General features: G+C 35.9%; 1 protein-coding gene and 1 long non-coding RNA gene across 3 annotated transcripts; one reads left to right on the forward strand and one right to left on the reverse strand.

The window, feature by feature from the left end:
• Window positions 1–424: 424 nt before the first annotated feature.
• LOC147559432 (F-box protein At3g07870-like) lies at window positions 425–22,266 on the reverse strand. Of its 2 annotated transcripts, XM_086661332.1 has the most exons (2): window positions 21,116–22,266; window positions 425–1,140 (listed from the first exon to the last, which is right to left on the reverse strand). In XM_086661332.1, the coding sequence occupies exons 1-2, from the start codon at window positions 22,065–22,067 to the stop codon at window positions 803–805; spliced, it is 1,290 nt and encodes a 429-aa protein (XP_086517458.1). In that variant the 5' UTR covers window positions 22,068–22,266; the 3' UTR covers window positions 425–802. The 2 variants fall into 2 exon arrangements, with proteins under 2 accessions (XP_086517458.1, XP_086517457.1); XM_086661331.1 differs by lacking the exon at window positions 21,116–22,266 and having other exon boundaries at window positions 538–2,138.
• On the forward strand, window positions 7,664–12,405 carry LOC147559433 (uncharacterized). Its single transcript, XR_015234594.1, has 8 exons — window positions 7,664–7,955; window positions 8,113–8,216; window positions 8,371–8,521; window positions 8,613–8,700; window positions 8,855–8,960; window positions 9,047–9,125; window positions 10,461–10,559; window positions 12,105–12,405. It is a non-coding gene; the product is annotated as an uncharacterized LOC147559433 (long non-coding RNA).
• Window positions 22,267–22,338: the final 72 nt, after the last annotated feature.

Genomic DNA, 22,338 nt, shown 5'->3' on the forward strand with positions numbered 1-22,338 from the left:
CATGAATGCTTGTTGTTGCTGTGCCGTTGCTGCCATCTGTATAGAAACCAATGCACACACCCTATATGAAGCAAAGAATGGGTCTTGGGCTACTACTTGTGCATTGTCGGCTACTCAATGGCATGGGATATCGCATGAGTTGTAGCTCGTGAGTTGCCTGGTCCTTCTCAGTGCATCATCGATAAGCTGTCCAATGTCAGCTTCTTTAGCCCACCCGCCTTTTTCAACTTAAAAAGGGATTAGTTCGAACTCACATTAACGAAAAAAAAGCAAAATGGCCAGATCTAGAGTTGAGTTTGAAAAATCCTAGATACATATTTCTATTTTCCAACTTTTACATTAATCGAAGTACAAAGTTCAAGAATGAAAAGAAAAACAGGAATGTTTCAGGATTTCCCGGTTTCAAATTAAGAACAGATACGAGAACATCAATAAAAAATATATTCGGAAGTTCACGTTAGATAAAATAATATAAGGAATTAAAATATGAACCTTAACTCCAACAACCAAAAGCTAAAACCCATACATTAAAATATATAACAATGAACAAGAAAGTTTTATTGAATCTCATAATCAAGACAATGAATAGACATCTCACAAATTCTAGAACAACAGCATTGAGGATCCATTATTCCCTAAAGCTTCTAACCTTGACAGTAAATGAAAATGGCCGACTTCATGCTCACAACTCACAACTCACAAATATAAGAATTGTTCCATAAGAAAGCAGCATCACTACTGACAACTATTTCAGGATAAATAGAAGTCAAGATTAAGAAAAACAAAATCTATTGGTGTAATCTCATTGTTGTGCCACTCCAACATCACTCTCAACTACTCTTTCTTCGTTTATCATCTTTGACATGACTCCCATCTCTCTCAACGAGATATTCGTGTTCATGTGTGAAATTGCTTCAAAATCTTTCAGCCCCATATCTTCTACGAGTAATTTAGTTACGGTTGATGTTATCGGATTGTAACTACGAAGACCCTCCTGCCAGTATAATATTTCATTGCTCTTCGTCACACCAAGTAGCGTAGGAATATCATATAAGCCATAGTCTTGTGGCCATCTCATAGTGGCTTCTTTACTCCAACTCCAAGAATCATCATCATCGTCATCTTTATAACCACCACAACCTTCTTTCTTCTTAAAATACCATATATCCGTAAACTCATTCATTTTTCCGTGTATAAGACAAACGTGCCCTCCCAACACACTGATATCGTAAAAGTCAAATATGCCACAATGAACGCAGGGTGGTGATGGTAGCAACCCAAACTCCTCAGTTGCCAAATCGAATGCCACAATGTCGTATTTGCGGTTTTCATTTCTGGTAATGAAATGAATTGCTCCGTTCGCACAACAATTTATATTATTTACCCTGTGGTAGATGTTTCCTATGTCTCTCCACCCACGACCATCACCAAGAGTGTAAACCTGGACTGACCCAATGTCATAGGCTGATCCCCAAGGGTAGAAAATTCTTACAACTTTGTACTCGTTAGTTGAGTATAAATAACCGAAGCCACTATATAAATAGCCGGAAGTTTTTATAGACCTTGGAAGATCAAAGTATTCTCCTGTATAAGGATTACAAATGTGTATAGGATCATAGATATTATGGTGGGGAATCGTAAAACAAACTAAACCATTGTACGATCCAACAAGTGTAGTAAGAATACGTTCATCATCTCCTTCAACCTTATCTATAAGAGGATGGTCTATATGTAAAGTATCAGTCGTATAAGAGTAGCGCTCCCGTTTACGTTTAATATCATCAAAATTTCCATAATACAATGCAACACTCCAATTGCTACTATCTTCTTCTTCTTCTTTTTTCCCAAACGAAAACAAAATACCAAATTTTTTCTGAAGACGAAGAATATCCCTCCATGTCTTACAAACTAACTTAGCCTCTAATATACACTCTTGAGGAAGACGAGTAATAATTTCCTTAACAAGATCAAGAGGAAGGTTTTCCATAATTAAGGTCTGAAATAAATTAGAGAGAAACAAAACAATGATTGATATAGTACTAGATTGTTTAACTTCAACTAGGTTGTGTTTTCTTAGTAGTTTGAGGTACATATATATATATATACATAAAGATTTTCACAGATGGAATCGGAAAAAAGAAACCCTAAAAGAGATTACCTTGGCAAAGCACCAATCCGATTCGGAAAACGAATTCAGAATTTCTAAAAACAATAAATAGAAACACTGACCAACAAATTAGAACTCGCCGTACTGTATATACAATCTAGGGCAGATTCTATATAGACATATTTCGAGTTTGGTCCCCAACATGTGAAAACGTCTAACATTTTACTCCCATATGTGTATGGATGTCAAATTTGACCCATATCTAGGTCCAATGTCGAGATTTCAGTTTGCCCCTCAATTTTCGTTCTCACTTTCCAGATTTACCCTTATGTTATTTATTTATTTATCTACTTTTTCTATAAGTATGTTACGAGAGATTAACAAAAATAAATAAATAAAATGAAATTGTAACTAAATTGAGTTTAGAGAATAATAACAATGAAGATTTTGTTTGGTTGTTTAAAGAGAGAAAGAAAATACTGTGAGAATTTATAGGAAGTGGACCAAACTCGAAATTAAATTGTGGGGCCCTCCCAAATGTTTGGGACTTGGGACGACCCTGAACTCAATGATTATATATTGAAACGGAGGATTGTATATCTTGCACAATATAAACAAGTAAAAAAGAAAAGCGTAATTGTTATACTGCCGACACCAAAGAAGCAACTTTCCAATCATATGTTAGAGTAGTGGTTGTATGCGTCATTAGTTGGGGACATTTGACTGGTCTACCAATATTTGTGTTTTTCTCCGAATACATTTCAAATGCCTCAAAACGTCTTTGTCATTCATTCTGAGTATTTCAAATGTCTCCCAACGTCTCTATTATTCATCTGAAATTTTTCGAATTTACTTTGATGTCTATGTTATTCATTTAGGACATGAAATCACTAACATCTTAAGATATTTTGATTTTAATAGAGATTGATAACCATATTAGTTTAAATTGGAGAACTTTTGGGTAAAGAAAGTCATTCAAAATATGGCAGTCATTTGTGCATATTTTAAGACAATACAAGTACCTAAAAATTAATGTGGTAATAATGGTAATATAATGGGTTAATTAATTCCTTTTTGCCTCTGTGACAGCTGTTGCCTCAGTGCATAATAGTTCAATGTGGCAAGGGCAAAAGTAAAAAGTGCTCAGATCTATATTCACATGAGACATGAAAAAAGATTATACATCAAGGATCATTGATAGTTTTGAGGAGAAAACTGTAACCATTTTTGTACTTGGATGTTAGAACTCAACATTCATCCCCTTATAAATAAAACTTGAAGATTTATTTAGATAGTGTATATTTTCTTGAAATCTGACACACGAAGAATAATGAAGGGAAAGAAAATGATCACGACATATATTTCAAGAATATCCAAAGGTTCACTTCTTATCGAGTAAATGAAAAATATCAAAAGGTTACATCTTTCATCTTAACATCAAAACAGTGCACCTCCTTCCATTGCCCGTAGTTTACGGGCGTCTTTTAACTAGCTTAATTGGGTGTCTTCACTCGGATTTTGCCACCAACCCAAATTTCCAAGGGTCGTATCTTCCTTTATTTTATAGGGGTGGGCGGGGCATTGTTCCTTGTGAATGCAGGTGGGTAGCCTTTGAATCTTTTGATTCCGACCTAAAGTAATTGTCTTAGAACTTAAGAGATCTCGATTTCTTCTCTCATTTGTTTCATGTAGTGTGTGGTATGTATTGTTGTTAAACTGCGGTTGCATATTATCTCTTTGATGGAATCAATGAATAGTTATGGTGGTTTGGTATCCCTCTCTTGCCTTCAGGTTTGGATGTTTCGACTGATATTCTGATGTACTTATCCTGGAGTGTCTAAGGATGTTCTCCTCAGCTGTTAAGTTTGCAGAATTGGGGTTTTGCTTTAATTTGCTCTATTCAATTTTACACTTATTAATTGTAACCGTCTATCTACACTGTAAACCCGTAAACCCTTGTTTATATCTATAAAAAAGAAATGGAAAGATGAATGTGAAAAGAACACCTTCTCCACGTCTCTCTCTCTTTATTGTACTCTTTGTTCCTCTTTCACTTGATTCAAAGATGAAAGAGAGGTTAGAAAAAGTGCAAAGATTTTATATACAACCCTAGGGTGGTGGTGGGGGGGGGGGGGGGGGGGGTGTTGTTGTTCAGGACACTGATAGAATTTATAGACAAAATGTATCATAGATATTTTAAGACATTTCAGACTATTTATGCATAGACAAAGTGTCTTTGTAGACATTTCGAGACATAAACATTATAATATCTTGCAAAAGTAAACTCAGTTATAGTTTTGAGTAAGAAACTGTAGCCATTTCCTTTACTTCAATTTTAGAACCAGACTTTCATCTCCATATAAATGAAATTTAAGAGTTCATTTGGATAGTAAATATTTCATTATTTACCTAATCATATGAAATAATATATTTGTACTAATATTTCAAAAATATATTTTTCGATTTTTGTAGAGATTAGTGGTCTCTTGATAGATAATTAGTGGACATATATTATTTTAATATTATCATTATTGTCTAATCATAATATGAAATAATATGTTTGTACCAATATGTCAAAAATATATTTTTCGATATTTATTGACATTTGTGGATATCTGTGAACATTGATAGACAATTAGTAGACATATAATATTTTAATGTTATTAGTATTGTCTAATCATATGAAATAATATATTTGTACTAATATTTCGAAAATATATTTTTCGATTTTTGTAGACATCTTTAGATATTTATGGACATTGATGGATATTTGATGAAAATTTATTATTTTAATATTATCATTATTGTCTAATGAAATAATATATTTGTACAAATATTTTAAAAACAAATTTTCTGACTTTTCTAGATATCTATGGACATTGATTGATAATTGGTGGAAATTTATTACTTTAATATTATCATTATTGTATGTATAATCATATGAAATATTTGTACAAATATTTTAAAAATATATTTTTTGACTTTGTAGACATTTGTGGATATTGTTGACTTTGATAGACAATCAGTTGGACATCTATTGTTTTAATATTACTAGCATTGTCTAATCATATGAAATAATATATTTGTAAAAATATTTTAAAAATATATTTTTCGACTTTTGTAGACATTTGTGGATATCTGTTGACATTATAGACAATTAGTGGACATATATTATTTTAATATTATCAGCATTGTCTAATCATATGAAATAATATATTTGTACTAATATTTAAAAAATATATTTTTCGACTTTTGTAGACATCTGTGAATATCTATGGACATTGATGGACATTTGGTTGATATTTCTAGTGATATTTTGAGAAGTATTTCTAGTGACACTTTAAGGATATTTCTATAGACAAAATGTCCATTGTTTTTGTAAAGACAAATTGGTCCCCAAATTTGTTCCAATCCTTCACAAAATCCACCAAACCATGAAGTCTACCAAAGTCCTCGGGCATTTTGTCTATTATTGAATGCCACTGGCATTTGGGAATTTACAAATGCCCAAATTTGATTGCCTCAGACATTCATACTCTCAAATGTCTGGACTTCGATGCCTCGAAAATTTGGAGACTCTCAAATGTTTGAAATAGAATGCCGGAGACAGTCATAAACTTCCAAATGTCAACCGAAGTCTCAATCCACTATCCCTAAACCTTGGCTATGTAATCTAACAGTGGGCCCACTTGCAACAAAAAAACCCAACAGTGGGCCCTCACATTGGATTATATTGGTCGGGCACTGTGCTCGAGTAAAACATTTTATTAGAGGCACAAGCCCGTCCACCAGACCCTAGCGGATCAGGCTGAGTAGTGCCCATGACAAACTAGGACAATCTTCTTCCTATCGAACTCAAGTGTATTAGCTGGATCTTAGCTCATAGACTAAAATTTCGTTATAGTTTGAAATGGTTTCTATTGTCTCGGAAAACTTTATCAAAAGTGTGTCGGTCCTAACCAAATAAAATTTCACTACCTTAGGGCAAGTCCAATGTGGGGCTCGGACTCCCAATTTTGGGAGCCCTTGTTTTTCAGGAGCCCCGGGGCTTTTTTCAATTCCAACGTCGGGCTCCTAACAGGGGCTCCCAAATCTAAATTATGTACGTGTGTAATGTACGTGTGCCGACTTTTAATTTCAATTTTCAACTATAAATTATTACTTTTAAATATAAAATTGAAATTTAATATTTAATATTATGTTAGAGAGAGAGAAGGAATTTTGAAAAGATAAAAAAAAGAAAAAATTAGAGCAATGATTGGAAGAACAAATTAAAAACTATTTATATATTTTGAAAAAAAATTAGTTAAAAAAAAAATTAAAAAAATTAAAAAGAAGTGGGGTGGATCCCCTAAAAAGGGGATCCACCCCAAATATGGCCGTTGGGAGACCCCCAACGGCCATATTTGGGGCTGGGAGCCCCCCAACCCGGGCTCCCATTTGGGAGCCAGGGAGCATAGGGATCCCAACCTCACCGGGATCCCAGCCCCGGGGCTCCCGGGTTGGACTCCGTGGGCTTGGTCTCCCAAATTTTGAATCTGGGAGCCCCCCCCCCTGGGTTCTCCGTAGTTGATATCTCTTTCTAGAACCCTAAAATCGAAAGTTTCGTGAGAAAACTTCATACTCATTACTAGGGGTGGGAATTGGGCGGGTATGGGCGTCCATGGGCACTTGAAGCATCGGGCTGGGCGGGTCGGGCACAAAATTTTAATGGCTATTAGGGTAAGCGGGTTAATTGGGCGGGCAATTTTGAAATTCTTGCTCATTACCCGCCCAAGCCCATTAAGAAGTTCGGGTAATTCGGGTATGGGAGGGCGGGTAGCGGGTAATATCATGACTTGAAAAAAAATCACTTTTTCCTCTCTTTTTTATAGAATCTGGAAACACTTTTCCTGATTCTAAAGAGACAATGTGAGATTAAAACTAGACGTTATTTGTGTTGTTCCTTTTAGGAATTTAATCTCACATTGAAAACTAATGAAGAATTCTCATGAGATATAATATAAACTTACCCCACTCTTTGTCCCCTCAAAGCCAAAGACTACTTCAGTATTTCTACTAAGAATTCTCTTGGGCCATTGCAAAGCAATATATTGGGTTCGTGTGATTTCCCTTAAGCATATTGTTTACCATCTCAACTAAGCCTAGCAACATAGACAGCTGGGGCTTCATCAACCCATAAAGTTGATGTAATTTGGTTGGTCATCATTGGGTGAGGTTAAGTGGGTGCGGGCATGGGCGGGTGCACGGGTAGAGGTTTTAACCCATGCCCGCCCACTAAAATTTGGCGGGCTGGGCGGGTTGTGCCCAAGACGGGCGCGGGCGTCCATGGTCATCGTTGGGCTCGGGTGCCCGTGGGCGGGTTCGGGCTCATGGGCAAAATTCCCACCCCTACTCATTACTCAAATCTGGGTCAACTTTATTAGTTGATCACAATTAGGGGTCAAAACCAATTACCCATAAAAAAAAACCAATTACCCATCTAGTTATTAAGACAAGACAGCCAAACAGTTTATACCATATCCATTTAAAATTAAACACGTATATTTCAAAGTTAAATTTGATTGGCATTCTATTCTTTCCCGTTTTTTTTCTCTCTCTCTCTCCACTTTCTCTCTCTATATTCTCTCTCTTTCAATAAACTTGTTCGATTATTTTCACCTCGTTTCTTCAACCTTTTCTCTCTCTCTTTCTGTATCTGAAACAAACCTAATTTAATTTTTCCGTTCCCAATTTTTCCTTTTTCTTCTTTGATTGGAACTCATTTCACTGTGTTGTGATTCGGTAGATCCAACGATGTGGAATTTCCAGTGAGATCTCTCTCGTTCTCCCTCAAGTTTTCATCTAGGTCAGGGTTCTTCGATTTGGGGTTCTGTTTTTTTTTTTTTTTTTTCTGATTCATTTCTAAGCTTATATTGAGTAATATTTTGATTGCATTGAAGTTTCTATCATTTAGATCGAAGTTGCATTATTTCTCTAACTTTTGTTTTGATTGGGATTTGCAGGAGTTCGGACAGAAGTGTTTGAGATGAATGATTGATTTGTGAGAAGTAGACTTTGATGATTGCTGGGAGTATTTGGAGTTGTTTGAAAGATTGAACATTTAGGGGTAAATTCTTTTAAGTTTTCCAAATTATATGTGGATAGTGATTTTGATCTTGTGATTGGAAATGTATAACTATTGAGGGGTCCTCTAAGGTGGATGATCCCTTTAAGAAAAAAACTAAAACTTTTTTGCTTTTTATCCGCGAGATTAATCGAAGTTTGGGTTGTGAGGATATAGTGAAATATTTTGGAAAATGTTCTTGTCGGGCATGGGTTCTGAGCCAGAAATTCGTGGTGTTTCGAGTCCTCTTCTTGTTCCAACACATTTCCTATGGCCTTATGGAGGAAGAAGTGTTTTTCTTTCACAAGGTGAAGGCTCTTAACTTAGATTGAGTTGTTTCGTTACTTGTGTGAATTTTCTTAAATCCTTAGATGGGTAATTGATATTTCGTTTCGATAGGTGGTCAGAGCATTTTCCGGTGTCACTAGTGGAGGGTTTCCCCACTGTATTTCAGGCTATTTGCTGCTTAACACACGGATATCAGCAGGTCCATATCTAACTCTTTCTTTCTCATGTTGTGCTTTGTTAGCATTAGATTGGATTAGAACATGACTACTAATACATTACCACATTCATCTATTCATTCTCTCATAAAGATGCGTGTAATTGATCTGCTTCCATCATTTTGCATGGAATTGTAGTACATTAAAGTTTTACATTGACGAGCAATGGTGGCATGCATGATGAATCTCAACCTTTTGTTACTGCTGCAGACTATGGGGTTGTAAACACTGTTTTGTTAGCCAGGTAACCTGAACCAATACCCGCATTTTTTTAGTCCAAAGACTCGTGAGTTCAGATCTCATGTGGATGTCGATAATGATGCCTTTCAGCGTCTGGTGAGGCTTGCTTTGGATTGTATTGATTTAGCAGTTGCTGCATTGTTCCTTACTGTGTAGCCTGGATTGAATGGTAGGTAAATTGTGTTTTTGTTGGTGTTTGCGGTCTCTGTGACTTAGATTCCAATTTAGAGTTTCCCTCAATCACTTCTAAGGTCATTTTTCAATCAACAAATCATATACATATTGTTAAATAGGAAAGCTATTTGGTTATAGGTGGAACAGATTGCTGCATGGGGCCCATGATGCTGCATAACTCTTTTTCTTTTTGCTGAAAGTGCTGCATAACTTGTTTATAGGCTATAGATATGGAACTTAAATTAATTGAAAAATTGTAAAACGTAATTGTCAGGATGGGACATGGGTAATTAGATTTACGGGTTCCTCCCCTTTGGAGTGAAACCTAAGTGAAACATGCCCTTGTTGCATTTAAGTGTATACTTTGCCAATTGCCATAGTCGCAAGGAAAAAAATCAGCTTTAGAAACCTGTGGATTTCTAAAGCTGATTTAGAGATCTCTCGTCACTGTATTTCCGTATTCTTGTCTACACATACAGCCTGAGTTGCTTCCTGAGTCCGGCAAGGTGTGGATGCTTCTCCCTCACGGTTATTTTGAATTGACTTAAAATGAGTTGCAACACTACATATCATGTTATCAATTACATATCATGTGTTCCAAGTAAGCAGGCGAAGATAGATTGGCTAGTGGTTCTACTGTTCTAGTCGAAAAATTACATTAACCCGAGTTTGAGTCCTACCTTGAACGCAAGAGGCTTTGTCGATTCCAACCCGAAGTAGTTGGGATTGGCCGATCCATTAATATAAACAGGGATCTGGAGTAGCCCAAGCCGATCCCCCTATCGAACCACCAAGTTATTATATATATATATGTTAGTGAAAAATCTGCCTAGTTTCAGCCAAGTTACTCGGCTAGGCTTGATGGAACCAGGGATCAGCCTCTATTCAATCCCAAGCTGATCTTGCCTCCTGATTTGGAGTCAATCTCGCCATCTTATGCTTAGACCTGACCCTTAATTCTAAGCCTAGCGAGGACCGATTTGGGTTATCAACAACAATGAAAAATGTTCTCCATGATGCATGTACATATTATAAGATAAACAAAATGAAATATAACTGAAATTTGCTTTTGAATAATTTTTCTGTAAACCTTCCTTTAGTATTATATGCTTGAAATCGCACAATATATGAACAGAAAAAAAGAAAAGCATAAGCATGATCCCTTTAAAAACAACTAGAAGAATACAGACAATTCTATCATGTGGTGACAAACGAGATGTCTTCTTTGTTATCATCTAAACATTGTAGTGAGAGTCACTTTATCTTGTCTACTTCTTTCGTGTTCATGCAAAATGGTGGAGTAGCTGATCTGAATTAAACTTGCAACTAGGGATTATGGATCAAGTCTAACAGAGGAAGAAGCTTGAAATACATACTTTATCTGCAGAGGGAAACGTCATCTCGATAGGCAAATTGATGGGCGTGGGATGTGAAGAGGTACTAACCTCTTGATGATCGACTCGGATGAAGCCGAGGGTGATGTAGCAATATCTCGGTTGAAGTCGAGAAGTGGGAAGGAGATGCTCTCGGTGTGAACCGAGAGGAGGAGAAGTAACTCTCGGCTGAACCCGAGAGCTATGATAATGGCTCTCGGGTGAAACCGAGAGCGAGAGAAAGAGTAAACTCGGTTGAATCCGAGAGGACTGTGTAGCAGCTTCGGGTGAGACCGAGAGATGGAGTGAGAGAGCTTCGATGATGTCGAGAAGAAGAAGATGTTGATCGTGAGAGAGATTAGGTAAAACCTTTGTTTATTCACAATAACATAATTATTACATTATGGTTTGATCTCTTTATATAGGTTTACATTGAAGAAGTTTTAGAAATAGAAAATAGAAATAGAAACTCTATCTTGATTTGTTCGATCAATCAAGGATCTACCATGACCACATGTACAAGGCTCGGTAATTAGCAAAGAGTTGAGTTCATCTTGAAGAGCCTTGAGTTTGGTAAAGTATGTGGAAACATCAAAATTATCTTGTTTGAGACAAGAAATAGCTCTCTTCAATTGGAATATTTTGGGAGCATTGCTTTGGTGAAAGCGATCATATAGATTGTGCCATATATCAAAAGCCGATTCATCATATAAGATTGAATCACGAAGAGGTGGATCAACGGAATTGATGAGCCAACTAGAGACGAGATCGTTACATCGTCCCCATAATTCTAATTCTTTTGGATCGGTGGGTTTTTCAATGCTTCCATCAACGAAACCAAGTTTAGCTTTAGCCCTTAAGGCCTTAGTCATTCCTCGTGACCATGAGGAGTAATTGTCACCGGTTAGAAGCGGTGTGATGAGAATAGTAGTAGGAGAATCCGAGTGGTGAACATCAAACGGCCCACTATTGGTGCTAGGATTAGCTTGAGAGATTTCCGAAGATTCGGCGGTAGTCATCTTTCAAAAAAAAATTTGAATTCTTTAGGCTCTTATACCATGTGAAGAGGTACTAACCTCTTGATGATCGACTCGGATGAAGCCGAGGGTGATGTAGCAATATCTCGGTTGAAGTCGAGAAGTGGGAAGGAGATGCTCTCGGTGTGAACCGAGAGGAGGAGAAGTAACTCTCGGCTGAACCCGAGAGCTATGATAATGGCTCTCGGGTGAAACCGAGAGCGAGAGAAAGAGTAAACTCGGTTGAATCCGAGAGGACTGTGTAGCAGCTTCGGGTGAGACCGAGAGATGGAGTGAGAGAGCTTCGATGATGTCGAGAAGAAGAAGATGTTGATCGTGAGAGAGATTAGGTAAAACCTTTGTTTATTCACAATAACATAATTATTACATTATGGTTTGATCTCTTTATATAGGTTTACATTGAAGAAGTTTTAGAAATAGAAAATAGAAATAGAAAAACTAATTACTACAACATTCCTAATTAAACTAGGACTAGGATTCCTAATTATAGTAGGAAACCTTTTCCTAATCAATGGACTAATCCACTCGGTTTAGCCGAGTGGAGTAGACTCTCTAACATGGGAGAAATTTTCCGAGGCGTCTAATCCATGTATGTTTTTTTGCTACTTGCTTTGGAACCTTGACTTCTAAAAACCCATATCATCTGTCTAGGCCTTATTAGGTTTCTTTAAACCTTCCTTTACCATTAAGAACCCTTTATAAACAAGCAGACCACTACGGATAATTCTATCATCATGTGACAAACGGGATCTTTTCTTTTCTTTCATCTTCTCTAGATAGTTATCCAATGCAACATTTACGCAATTTGAAGTTGTAATATTAAGTTTTACTGAATTCTTAGGGTTGATAGAATTTTCATTCAAAAGATCACCAGTCTTACTGTCGAAATAAAAGATGAACCTACCATTATTCAAAAAGTCCTTGATTATACTTGGGATAACAAACGGATTACCATTAAAAATCAAACCTTTTTCTCCTCTGTTCAAGAAAGTTATAGAACCACCAGATAGGTGTACTTGTCTATTTGCATCAAGAATTATCATATGTCTGTCTTGCTTCTTTTCTTCCTTCTTTTCTTGATTTTTTACCCATTCTGTAAGTACAGAGATGTCACTTGTCACGTCAAAAGTTAGAATGTCTTCTCCAGGGATGAATATTTCGCAAGTCGTAATGGCTCCCCTTGGAGAATCATAACTAGTATAATAGACCATTTTCTTGCAACTTCTTGAGAGAGAAATAGCTTTACAAGTCAGGGGAGAGAGAGAGATTCTGAATTCTTGGATTTGACAGAGAAATGAAGTCAGGGGAGAGAGAGAGAGGGAGATTCTGAATTCTTGGATTTGACAGAGAAATGAAGTCAGGGGAGAGAGAGAGAGAGAGAGAGTTTCGATCTTTGTTCTTGATCTTGAAAAAGAAAAGTTTTGATCGAAATGGTTGCAGGAAGAGCTGATCATTACTTTTATAGCATCTATTACCCAAAGGCAAACGACCTCAACCCCAGGCCTATTATCGTCCGAGATGGAAAATTCATTATGTATGTAATATATTGACCCGACCCATGGTTTCTAGACATGTGTTCACCTATTTGCAATTCTACAAAAAATTGGATTCACTAAAGTCTCCCAACTCGTTCTCGTGGGTTCTCATCAAAAAAAAAAACTCATTCTCGTGGGTAATTGGATTTTTTTTTTTGTTGAGAATGGGTAATTGGAATTTTCCAATTCAAACAGAATCATGCCAAATCCTCAAACCTCTAGATCAATGGACACCACCTCACGACCATTACAAAATTAGTTTAGATGTCTCATTTCAAACCTATATCAAACCAATAGGTATTGCCTTCATCAAAAAAAAAAAACCAATAGGTATTGAAATGGTGATTAGGGATCATGATTCTACTACAATAAATACTTGTTCTGGCAGATCTCGAGCAAGAAACATCGAAGAACGGGAAGCCAAAACTATTCTATAAGCTGAGACGATATAGGCACGATATATCGACAACATAATAATTTAAGTAGACAACTAGATCATCATTTCATAGTTTTTTTTTTTTTTTTTTGATGAAGGGGATCATCATTTCATAGTTAGTACAAAGAGAATCCAACATGCATTGGATTTATAAACACGGGTAATATGTTAGGGTTCTAATGAATATGGCAGTCAAAGGGCTAGAATTGGAAGTGGTGAAAATGTAAAGCGAGTCAACGAGTGAAAGGAGACGGATTTTTCGTTAAAGTTTATGAGATACTGAGGGAGAGAGTTAAAATAAATGTGATAAGGGATAAGATTAAAGTTTTGTAATTATTTCTATAATAGATTTCAATCTGGAGGGTTGAAATAGAAAAAAACCATATCCTAAATGAGAAAGGGCCTCCACACTATGAATAACATTTGCTTTCGACTCTGGATTTTCAGTTGAGCGCTTTAAATGTAAGCAGATAATTATGACCCTATTATTTATTTTTTTATGTATAATATGGCTTGAGAAATCTACTTAGAAATGTTCTTCACTGTATGAAGTATTAACTCAATTTTTGAAGTAAAAAAAACAACGAAGAGATATGAGCAGGAGAAATAGATGGTGGTGACGTGTGGTGCTTGTGATGGTTGTAACAGTTGAAAAGATGAAGATAGAGATAAATAAGGAGCTTTTTGTTCGATGAGGGAGAGTCATCTCTCTAAAGTGGCTGAACATTGAGTTTATTTTTCCTTTTTTGTGTTTAAACAGAGATGTAGGTGTGTTTGGGGTTTGTAAAACTATGTGGTGCTATATATATAGGGTTAATTCCGTTTTGGTCCCTAATTTGTGACCAACTCACCGTTTTGGCCCCCATAAGTGTCCGACAGTTCGTTTTGGCCCCAAAAACTACTTTTCGGGCAGCGCTGACATCATCAAGTCAAATTAAATACTTTTCTATACCCGAATTACCCCTCTGGTCAAATCTTATCTTTCCCGCACCAAATCCCGAGATATCACATCCATCATACTATTTAATATCCTTACCTTCCCAAGAAATTTATTTTCTCTCCATTAATACTCCCTTGTGGTCTTCATCTTTCTTTACCCTTTCTTTTCATTCTTATCTTCTTCATGTACAAATTCTCCATTAACAGATTCATCTTCTTCACTACTAAAAAATACTAGACTATCAAACACTAAACCCTTAAAAAACCTAAACCAAATTAAACTCATCTTCTTCTTCCTTTATTAATGGTCGTTTGTGTTTTGCTCACCAATAATAATGGCAATAACAACAACAACACTAGATTGAACAATTCTAACAACAACCCAGATAGAAACTTTTTATCAATATCACAACCACCGCCATTAACACAACATCAGCAACAACAGGAGCAATACATATTAGTCAAGTTCATCTCATCTCCATGAACCCATCATCATATATGGTCATCTCATCAAGTTCATTGTAATCCATTGACTCAGAAATTTCAGGTATTACCATACCACCACTTGGATCTATTAGTCAAGACATGGAACAATACATATTACCAACCCCCCTTGATTTCTGGAAGGTTAATATGGGATTGGTTTCTTGAAGATCATTAATGAAATCAACTTGAATTTCACCCATGGAGATGTCACCTCCAGATTTCAAGCTTCATATTAAATACCTATTACCAACTCCCCTTAGTCTCTCCTTAACAAAAAAAACCCTAGACCCATAAATCACCCCCGATGGAAGTTGACCACTCCTAAATTTTTCATGGTGAAGTAATTCAACACCTCGACCTCCATTTCGAACTAGATCTCTCCATGGTATCTTGCTTAACACCAAGAAATTTCATATTTTCCCCTAAATTCTACCCCAAATCTGGAGCAAGGTATTTCAAATTTTATCTTTCCACAAAGATAAACTACAAGAAATCACTCAAAATCATGGTATAAAAATATAATTAACTACTAATAACTATTTACAGTGAAAATTTGAAAAGAAATTAGAGTAGTTTTCTCTTAGTGAAGAAGAACAAAGAGCACAGAGATAAAAATATAAATGAAGAAGAAAGTGCATTGGGGTTAGGAATTAGGGGTAATAATTAGAATTAATTGATTTGACATCTAGGATTTGGTTTTGATTTGGTCACGGGTAGATTAGGAACACAAAATATTGGGTCAGAGCTTGCTGATGTAATCACTGCCCGAAAAGTAGTTTTTGGGGCCAAAACGAACTACCGGACACTTATGGGGGCCAAAACGGTGAGTTGGTCACAAATTGGGGGCTAAAACGGAATTAACCCATATATATACTAGGTTCCCTCCCCGTCCTACGGACGGGGAAGATCCCTCTTGGCTAACGCCTTCGAAAACACTTTCGAGGAGAAGAAAATAAATTTAAATTACAACATAAATCAGATAAAATTTTAGGGGAGAGTGATAACCATGTGTTTGAAGAATAGAGAGGGAGAACCATATTTATACAATTTTGAACTGACTTAGAAGTCTAACCGAATCACTAAAATTAAGGGGAAAGTGGATGTGCAATCGTGAGTGAGAAGATGCCTGAGATACAGTTATTTTAGGGAGATTGTGATCGAATATTCAAAATAATTAATTATTTACACTAATACCCTTATTTTTTAAGTCAAATTACACTAAAAAGGATTTTATATCAGTCGTTCGATCTAATCAAAGGTAAATCTCGTAGAGAAAATGAACGGTCAGACTTATCCCCTGGATAACCAACTGAGCTGTTTTAATATAATATATATATATATATATATATATATATATATATATATATATATATATATATATATATGTAGGGAATGGACGAAAGACCCAAAATAAGAGCCCAGTTCAAACTCAGGCTAAAATGTAAAGCAGGTCCTACATGTCCGACCCCCAGCTGAAACTACCGAACCACCCTTCAGTTTTTATCAAATTTATGAAAAGTGCCCCTCGAACTTACGAAATCTGCCACTGAAATTTGCCCGGGAAACGTGAAATTTTCAGAAAAATTCAGAAGTTCCGTGCGTCATGGATTTCCGCATTTTACTTTCTCTCTCTACTCTTATACTTTTTCTCTCTAATTCTCTTTCCAGATTTATTTATTTAACCAATTCCTATTTTCTCTCAAATTTTAACTAATTTCTAACCAATTTCGAAGAAATTAGGAATTGGTTAAATAAATAAATCTGAAAAGTTGAAAAGAAAAATCCGAAATCGGTTAAAAGTTGGAGAGAGGACAGGTTAAAATATGGAGAGAGAAAAATCCGGAATTGGTGAAAAGTTGGAGAGAAATTTTCTTGTTTACAGGAAATTGTTCTGTGTACTAGACATTTTTGTACGGGGAAATTTCTTGTTACCGGAAATTGTTCTGTGTACTGGCCACTTGGTTATGTACTAGACAATTTTGTATTGGGAATTTTCTTGTTTACCGGAAATTGTTCTCTGTACTGCCCATTTGGTTATGCACTAGACATTTTTGTTCTGGGAATTTTCTTGTGTACCGGAAATTGTTTTATGTACTGCCCATTTTGTTGTGTTATAGACAATTTACGAATTTCTCTCTAAATTTTTCCTATTTTCCGTCTCTCTAAATTTTATTCATTTTTCATATTTTCCCTCCAGATTTTTCTCTCTCCATATTTCCTATTTTTATTCTTTTTATTTCTGTTTAAACATAGTTTTTCTCTAGATTTTTCCTATTTTCCCTCTCTCTAAACTTTATTCCTTTTTCATATTTTCCCTCCAGATTTTTCTCTCTCCATATTTTTTATTTTTATTCTTTATTATTTCTGTTTAAACATATTTTCTCTCTCCAATCTTACTACTTTCCTTTTCTCAAACATCCTTGCTTTATATGTTGGTAGATTTTTCAAAAGATATTTAATGAAAAAGATAAATTTTCAGAAGTCGACATAAGATAAAGAGGTCAAGAATATAATCGATTTCAGAATATTTGTATAGAGAGGAAAAATGTACAGAAATTTTTTTAGAGGGAGAGATATATTAGAAGTTGATAAACTTTTAGAAAGAGAGAGAGGAAGAAGATAATGAACTTCGGAAAATTAGTTCAGAGAGAGAGAGACGAAGAATTTTCAAAAAAATTTAGAAAGAGAGAGGAAGATTAGTTTAGAGAGAGAGAGAGAGGAAGAAGATAATCAACATCCATGGTCTTTGGAAGGTTTTAGAGAGAGAAAGAAAACGAGAGGAGAGATAAGTAGAGAGTGTGTTGAGATTTCCTGGGATTTAGCGAGGACGTTGAGATTTCTCGGCTGGAAACAAGAACGTTTCCAATGGAGGGGCAAGAGAGGAAGAAATAATTTGAAAAACAAAAAACGGTGAGTTTTCCTTGACAAAAGGACCTAAAACGCATTTCTGTCCGAATTTGGACAACACGCGTATTAAACCCCCATAGTTCGGACCAAACGTTCATTTTTTTAATATATTTATCTTTTTTTTTTGTTGAAGTTTTTAATATATTTATCAGTTGTCACAAAATGAAATTTTTATACGATTTTGGAAAATAGTTCCCGTTATGACTTCTCCCAGGCAAATCGTCCCCTAAAATATAACATGTTTCATGCCTCTCAAAATCAACTTGCACTGGGGGCTGCTCAGATTGTCATGGTCGCCAAATAAACTGCCGGGCCCCACATATCATGTAATTTAGTTATTGCATTTATTTTATTTTTTGTGTTAAATACTGTTATTGTAATTAATTCTGTTACTACTACAGTGTCAAGGGTTAGGACAAAACTTGGGTTTTGTTTGATTGCCAAAAGAATCTGATCCTCAATGTAAAACCCATTTATGTGCATAATGATATACTCCCATGACAAAATTTCTGTGGTACGAGTACTTTTTTTAGTAAGTTCAACAAAAAAAAAGTACTTTTTCAGTAAATTGCGATTTTCGTGTAATATGACATATTTTAGGCCAAAATTCATCATTTAAAGATAGAATATCAAAACCACTAAAGTAACTTATAGATGATATCTACTTCGAATCAGAGACAAACCTACATAAAAATATCAGACAAGAATCTATGTTCACAAGAAATTTTTATAGTTGTACTTAAAGGATAGTGAATAGACAATTAGTGGGCATTCATGAACAAAATATTTTGTTGATAGTTCAAAACATTAATTAGCCTATAGATAAGATGTCTTATAGATATTTGAAGTCATTGATTACCCAGACAAAATGTTCTGCGAATATTTCAAGACATTGAGTCTATAGATAAAATATTTTGTAGATATTTTAAGATATTGAGTCCATAGACAATTTGGAATTTACCTTTTGGTCTCGAAGGTTCATAATTTCTTTCTTTCACTTCCATGTGCAAGTTTATTTGTTAGAGCATCTCCAATGCAAAACTCAAAAAAATCTTTATTCGTCCTATTTGTCGAGTTCCAATTGAGATTCTCACTCCTAGGTGTCGAAAATAGAGATCCTCAATTCTTGTATGTCTCCAATGCAACACTCTAAACTCTTTTATTTTACTTACGTGTCATGGTTATTTTTGTAAAAAAATAATTAGTTATTTTGGAAATATACGAAGACTTGATTTCTATTGGTTGAAATTTAAATATTGATGAGTTTGACAATTAGAGATATCTCTATTCCACTCTCGACACATCATTATTGAGATCTTAGTTGAGTTTTGCATTAGAGATGATTTTTTAAGAACAGCTCAGAAAATCTTATGTGGCACTCCGAATTTCTAAGATTGAGTTTTGCATTGGAGATGCTCTTAGAAGACTTCCATTGACATTTGACAAGCTACTCAATCCTCTTTCTCAGCTTTGTCTTGAGTTCTTCCTTGCCTCTTTCCAATCATAGGCAAGCTAACAATAGCTTAGAGCATCTCCAATGGGACACTCAATCTCTAACACTTAGAGTGCCACATATGACTCTTTGGAGTTTTTGTTAAAAAATCATCTCCAATGGAACACTTTGTTACACACTCTATTATGAGTTGGACACATTTATTATAGAGTGTCTAGAGAGAGAATCTCTAAAATGAGAGTGTCTACTTGAGACTCTCTAAGTGTTACTTTATTATTTAAACCAATAGAAAACTTTGCTTTTCAACTACTTTTTATCTATTGAATTGAAGAGGGACATGTGTATTAAGTAAGAGATTTTAGAGATCTCCATTGGAGACCAAACAAATGTAGAGTGTCTCTATATTGTCACTAGGAAAGAGAATCTTTATTTGACACTTGACAACTAGATTTTTAGAGTGTCTATTAGAGTGTCCCATTGGAGATGCTCTTAGGCTGTAGAGGGTTTCCCAGTTAGTAATCCTTTTGTGGTTGTAGATTTTAAAGGGGAATAGGAACATGGGAAACACATTAAAGTGTTATGGGCCAACGCAAGTCTCAATTGATAAAGTCAATTAGTACCCACACTGCCTTCTCTAATTTGGCCAGAAAATCTCTCTCACTCTCATTTTTAGCCCACAAGTCTGTTGGGTTTTCCTCCTAGTGGGAAAACCTACATGAGTTTGGATTAGGAAAGGAAACCAAACTCGGGTCCGAGTTTCTTTGGGCCGGTTACTTATGACGGCGGAATTAGGGTTAAGGGAGAGTCTATAAATACTACCTTGACCTAATTTAGATGTGTGTGAAGCACTAAAGGGGAGAACACAATTAGAAACGCACAAGAGAAGAAGGGAGAAAGAGGTTTGCCGAGAAGAGCGGTGGCCGAGTATTTTCAGCACGCACAGTCTTCGTTGTTCGGAAAATCCGACGGTGAGATCTTCTCCGATTGAGCTGAAATTTGGCAGAACTGTTCTTGACATATTCATCTAGTATTTGTACGGAGAGATCGTTGATTGATCGCCGAAATCCTAGTGAATTTAGGGTCGTTTTGGACTGCAAATTTCTGGGCTGTTTTGTTCTTTCTTGTGAGGGTTTCTCCGTGTTTCTTCGTGTTTGAGATTGATTTCTTTTGGGGAGTCTGAGTCTCGGGTGGACGTAGTCTGTAACTACTTTGCTTATTATAGTTGATTTGGTTGGACTACGAGTTTTTACTTCTCACGTTGAGGAGGTTTTCCACGTTAAAAATCGTTGTCTTAATTACTTTCTGTTCTTTGTTTATTGCTCCCACATATTCTTCTGTATTATCCTCGTAACTAACACAGAGGGGAAAAACTCTTGTTTCCGCTAAGTGCCCGTTTTTTCCAACAAGTAACTTGTTTGTTACCTCATAATCTTCGTATCCACCCCTACCTCACACTATCACCGTAACTTTCGACTGCCACCCACCACGTCCGACCACCACTGCCGCCACTTCCAACCTACATTACCCCCATTTATCTTCCTTTCTTTCTTGTCTCCTCTCTCTGTCTCTATGTAGTATGTTCCAATCGGATTCGTGGAGAGAGAGAGAGGCGGTGGTGGTGCCACAGGTAGTTGGAGGTGGTGGTCAATGTAGTTGGAGATGGTGGTGGTGGACTAAAGCGATGGTAGTAGTCAGAAATAAGGGTGAATATGAAGAGTAGGAGGTAAATAACAAACATATATCCATAACAATGAAGAGAGAGAAAGGGTGAATATGAAGAGTAGGAGATCTTCTTCATCATCTTTATAACCACCACAACCTTCTTTCTTCTTAAAATACCATATATCCATAAACTCATTCATTTTTCCGTGTATAAGACAAACATGCCCTCCCAACACACTGATATCGTAAAAGTCAAATATGCCACAATGAACGCAGGGTGGTGATGGTAGCAACCCAAACTCCTCAGTTGCCAAATCGAATGCCACAATGTCGTATTTGCGGTTTTCATTTCTGGTAATGAAATGAATTGCTCCGTTCGCACAACAATTTATATTATTTACCCTGTGGTAGATGTTTCCTATGTCTCTCCACCCACGACCATCACCAAGAGTGTAAACCTGGACTGACCCAATGTCATAGGCTGATCCCCAAGGGTAGAAAATTCTTACAACTTTGTACTCGTTAGTTGAGTATAAATAACCGAAGCCACTATATAAATAGCCGGAAGTTTTTATAGACCTTGGAAGATCAAAGTATTCTCCTGTATAAGGATTACAAATGTGTATAGGATCATAGATATTATGGTGGGGAATCGTAAAACAAACTAAACCATTGTACGATCCAACAAGTGTAGTAAGAATACGTTCATCATCTCCTTCAACCTTATCTATAAGAGGATGGTCTATATGTAAAGTATCAGTCGTATAAGAGTAGCGCTCCCGTTTACGTTTAATATCATCAAAATTTCCATAATACAATGCAACACTCCAATTGCTACTATCTTCTTCTTCTTCTTTTTTCCCAAACGAAAACAAAATACCAAATTTTTTCTGAAGACGAAGAATATCCCTCCATGTCTTACAAACTAACTTAGCCTCTAATATACACTCTTGAGGAAGACGAGTAATAATTTCCTTAACAAGATCAAGAGGAAGGTTTTCCATAATTAAGGTCTGAAATAAATTAGAGAGAAACAAAACAATGATTGATATAGTACTAGATTGTTTAACTTCAACTAGGTTGTGTTTTCTTAGTAGTTTGAGGTACATATATATATATATATATACATAAAGATTTTCACAGATGGAATCGGAAAAAAGAAACCCTAAAAGAGATTACCTTGGCAAAGCACCAATCCGATTCGGAAAACGAATTCAGAATTTCTAAAAACAATAAATAGAAATTACCTTTCACAAGTTTATGAAAGGGAAACCCTCGGTCTCCAACCAACAAATCAGAACTCGTCGTACTTCATATACAATCTAGGGCAGATTCTATATAGACATATTTCGAGTTTGGTCCCCAACATGTGAAAACGTC

This window comes from Eschscholzia californica, unplaced genomic scaffold, assembly GCF_041429995.1.
Source record: "Eschscholzia californica isolate CP2 unplaced genomic scaffold, dmEscCali1.0.p SCAF_2, whole genome shotgun sequence".
Lineage (NCBI taxonomy): Eukaryota > Viridiplantae > Streptophyta > Magnoliopsida > Ranunculales > Papaveraceae > Eschscholzia > Eschscholzia californica.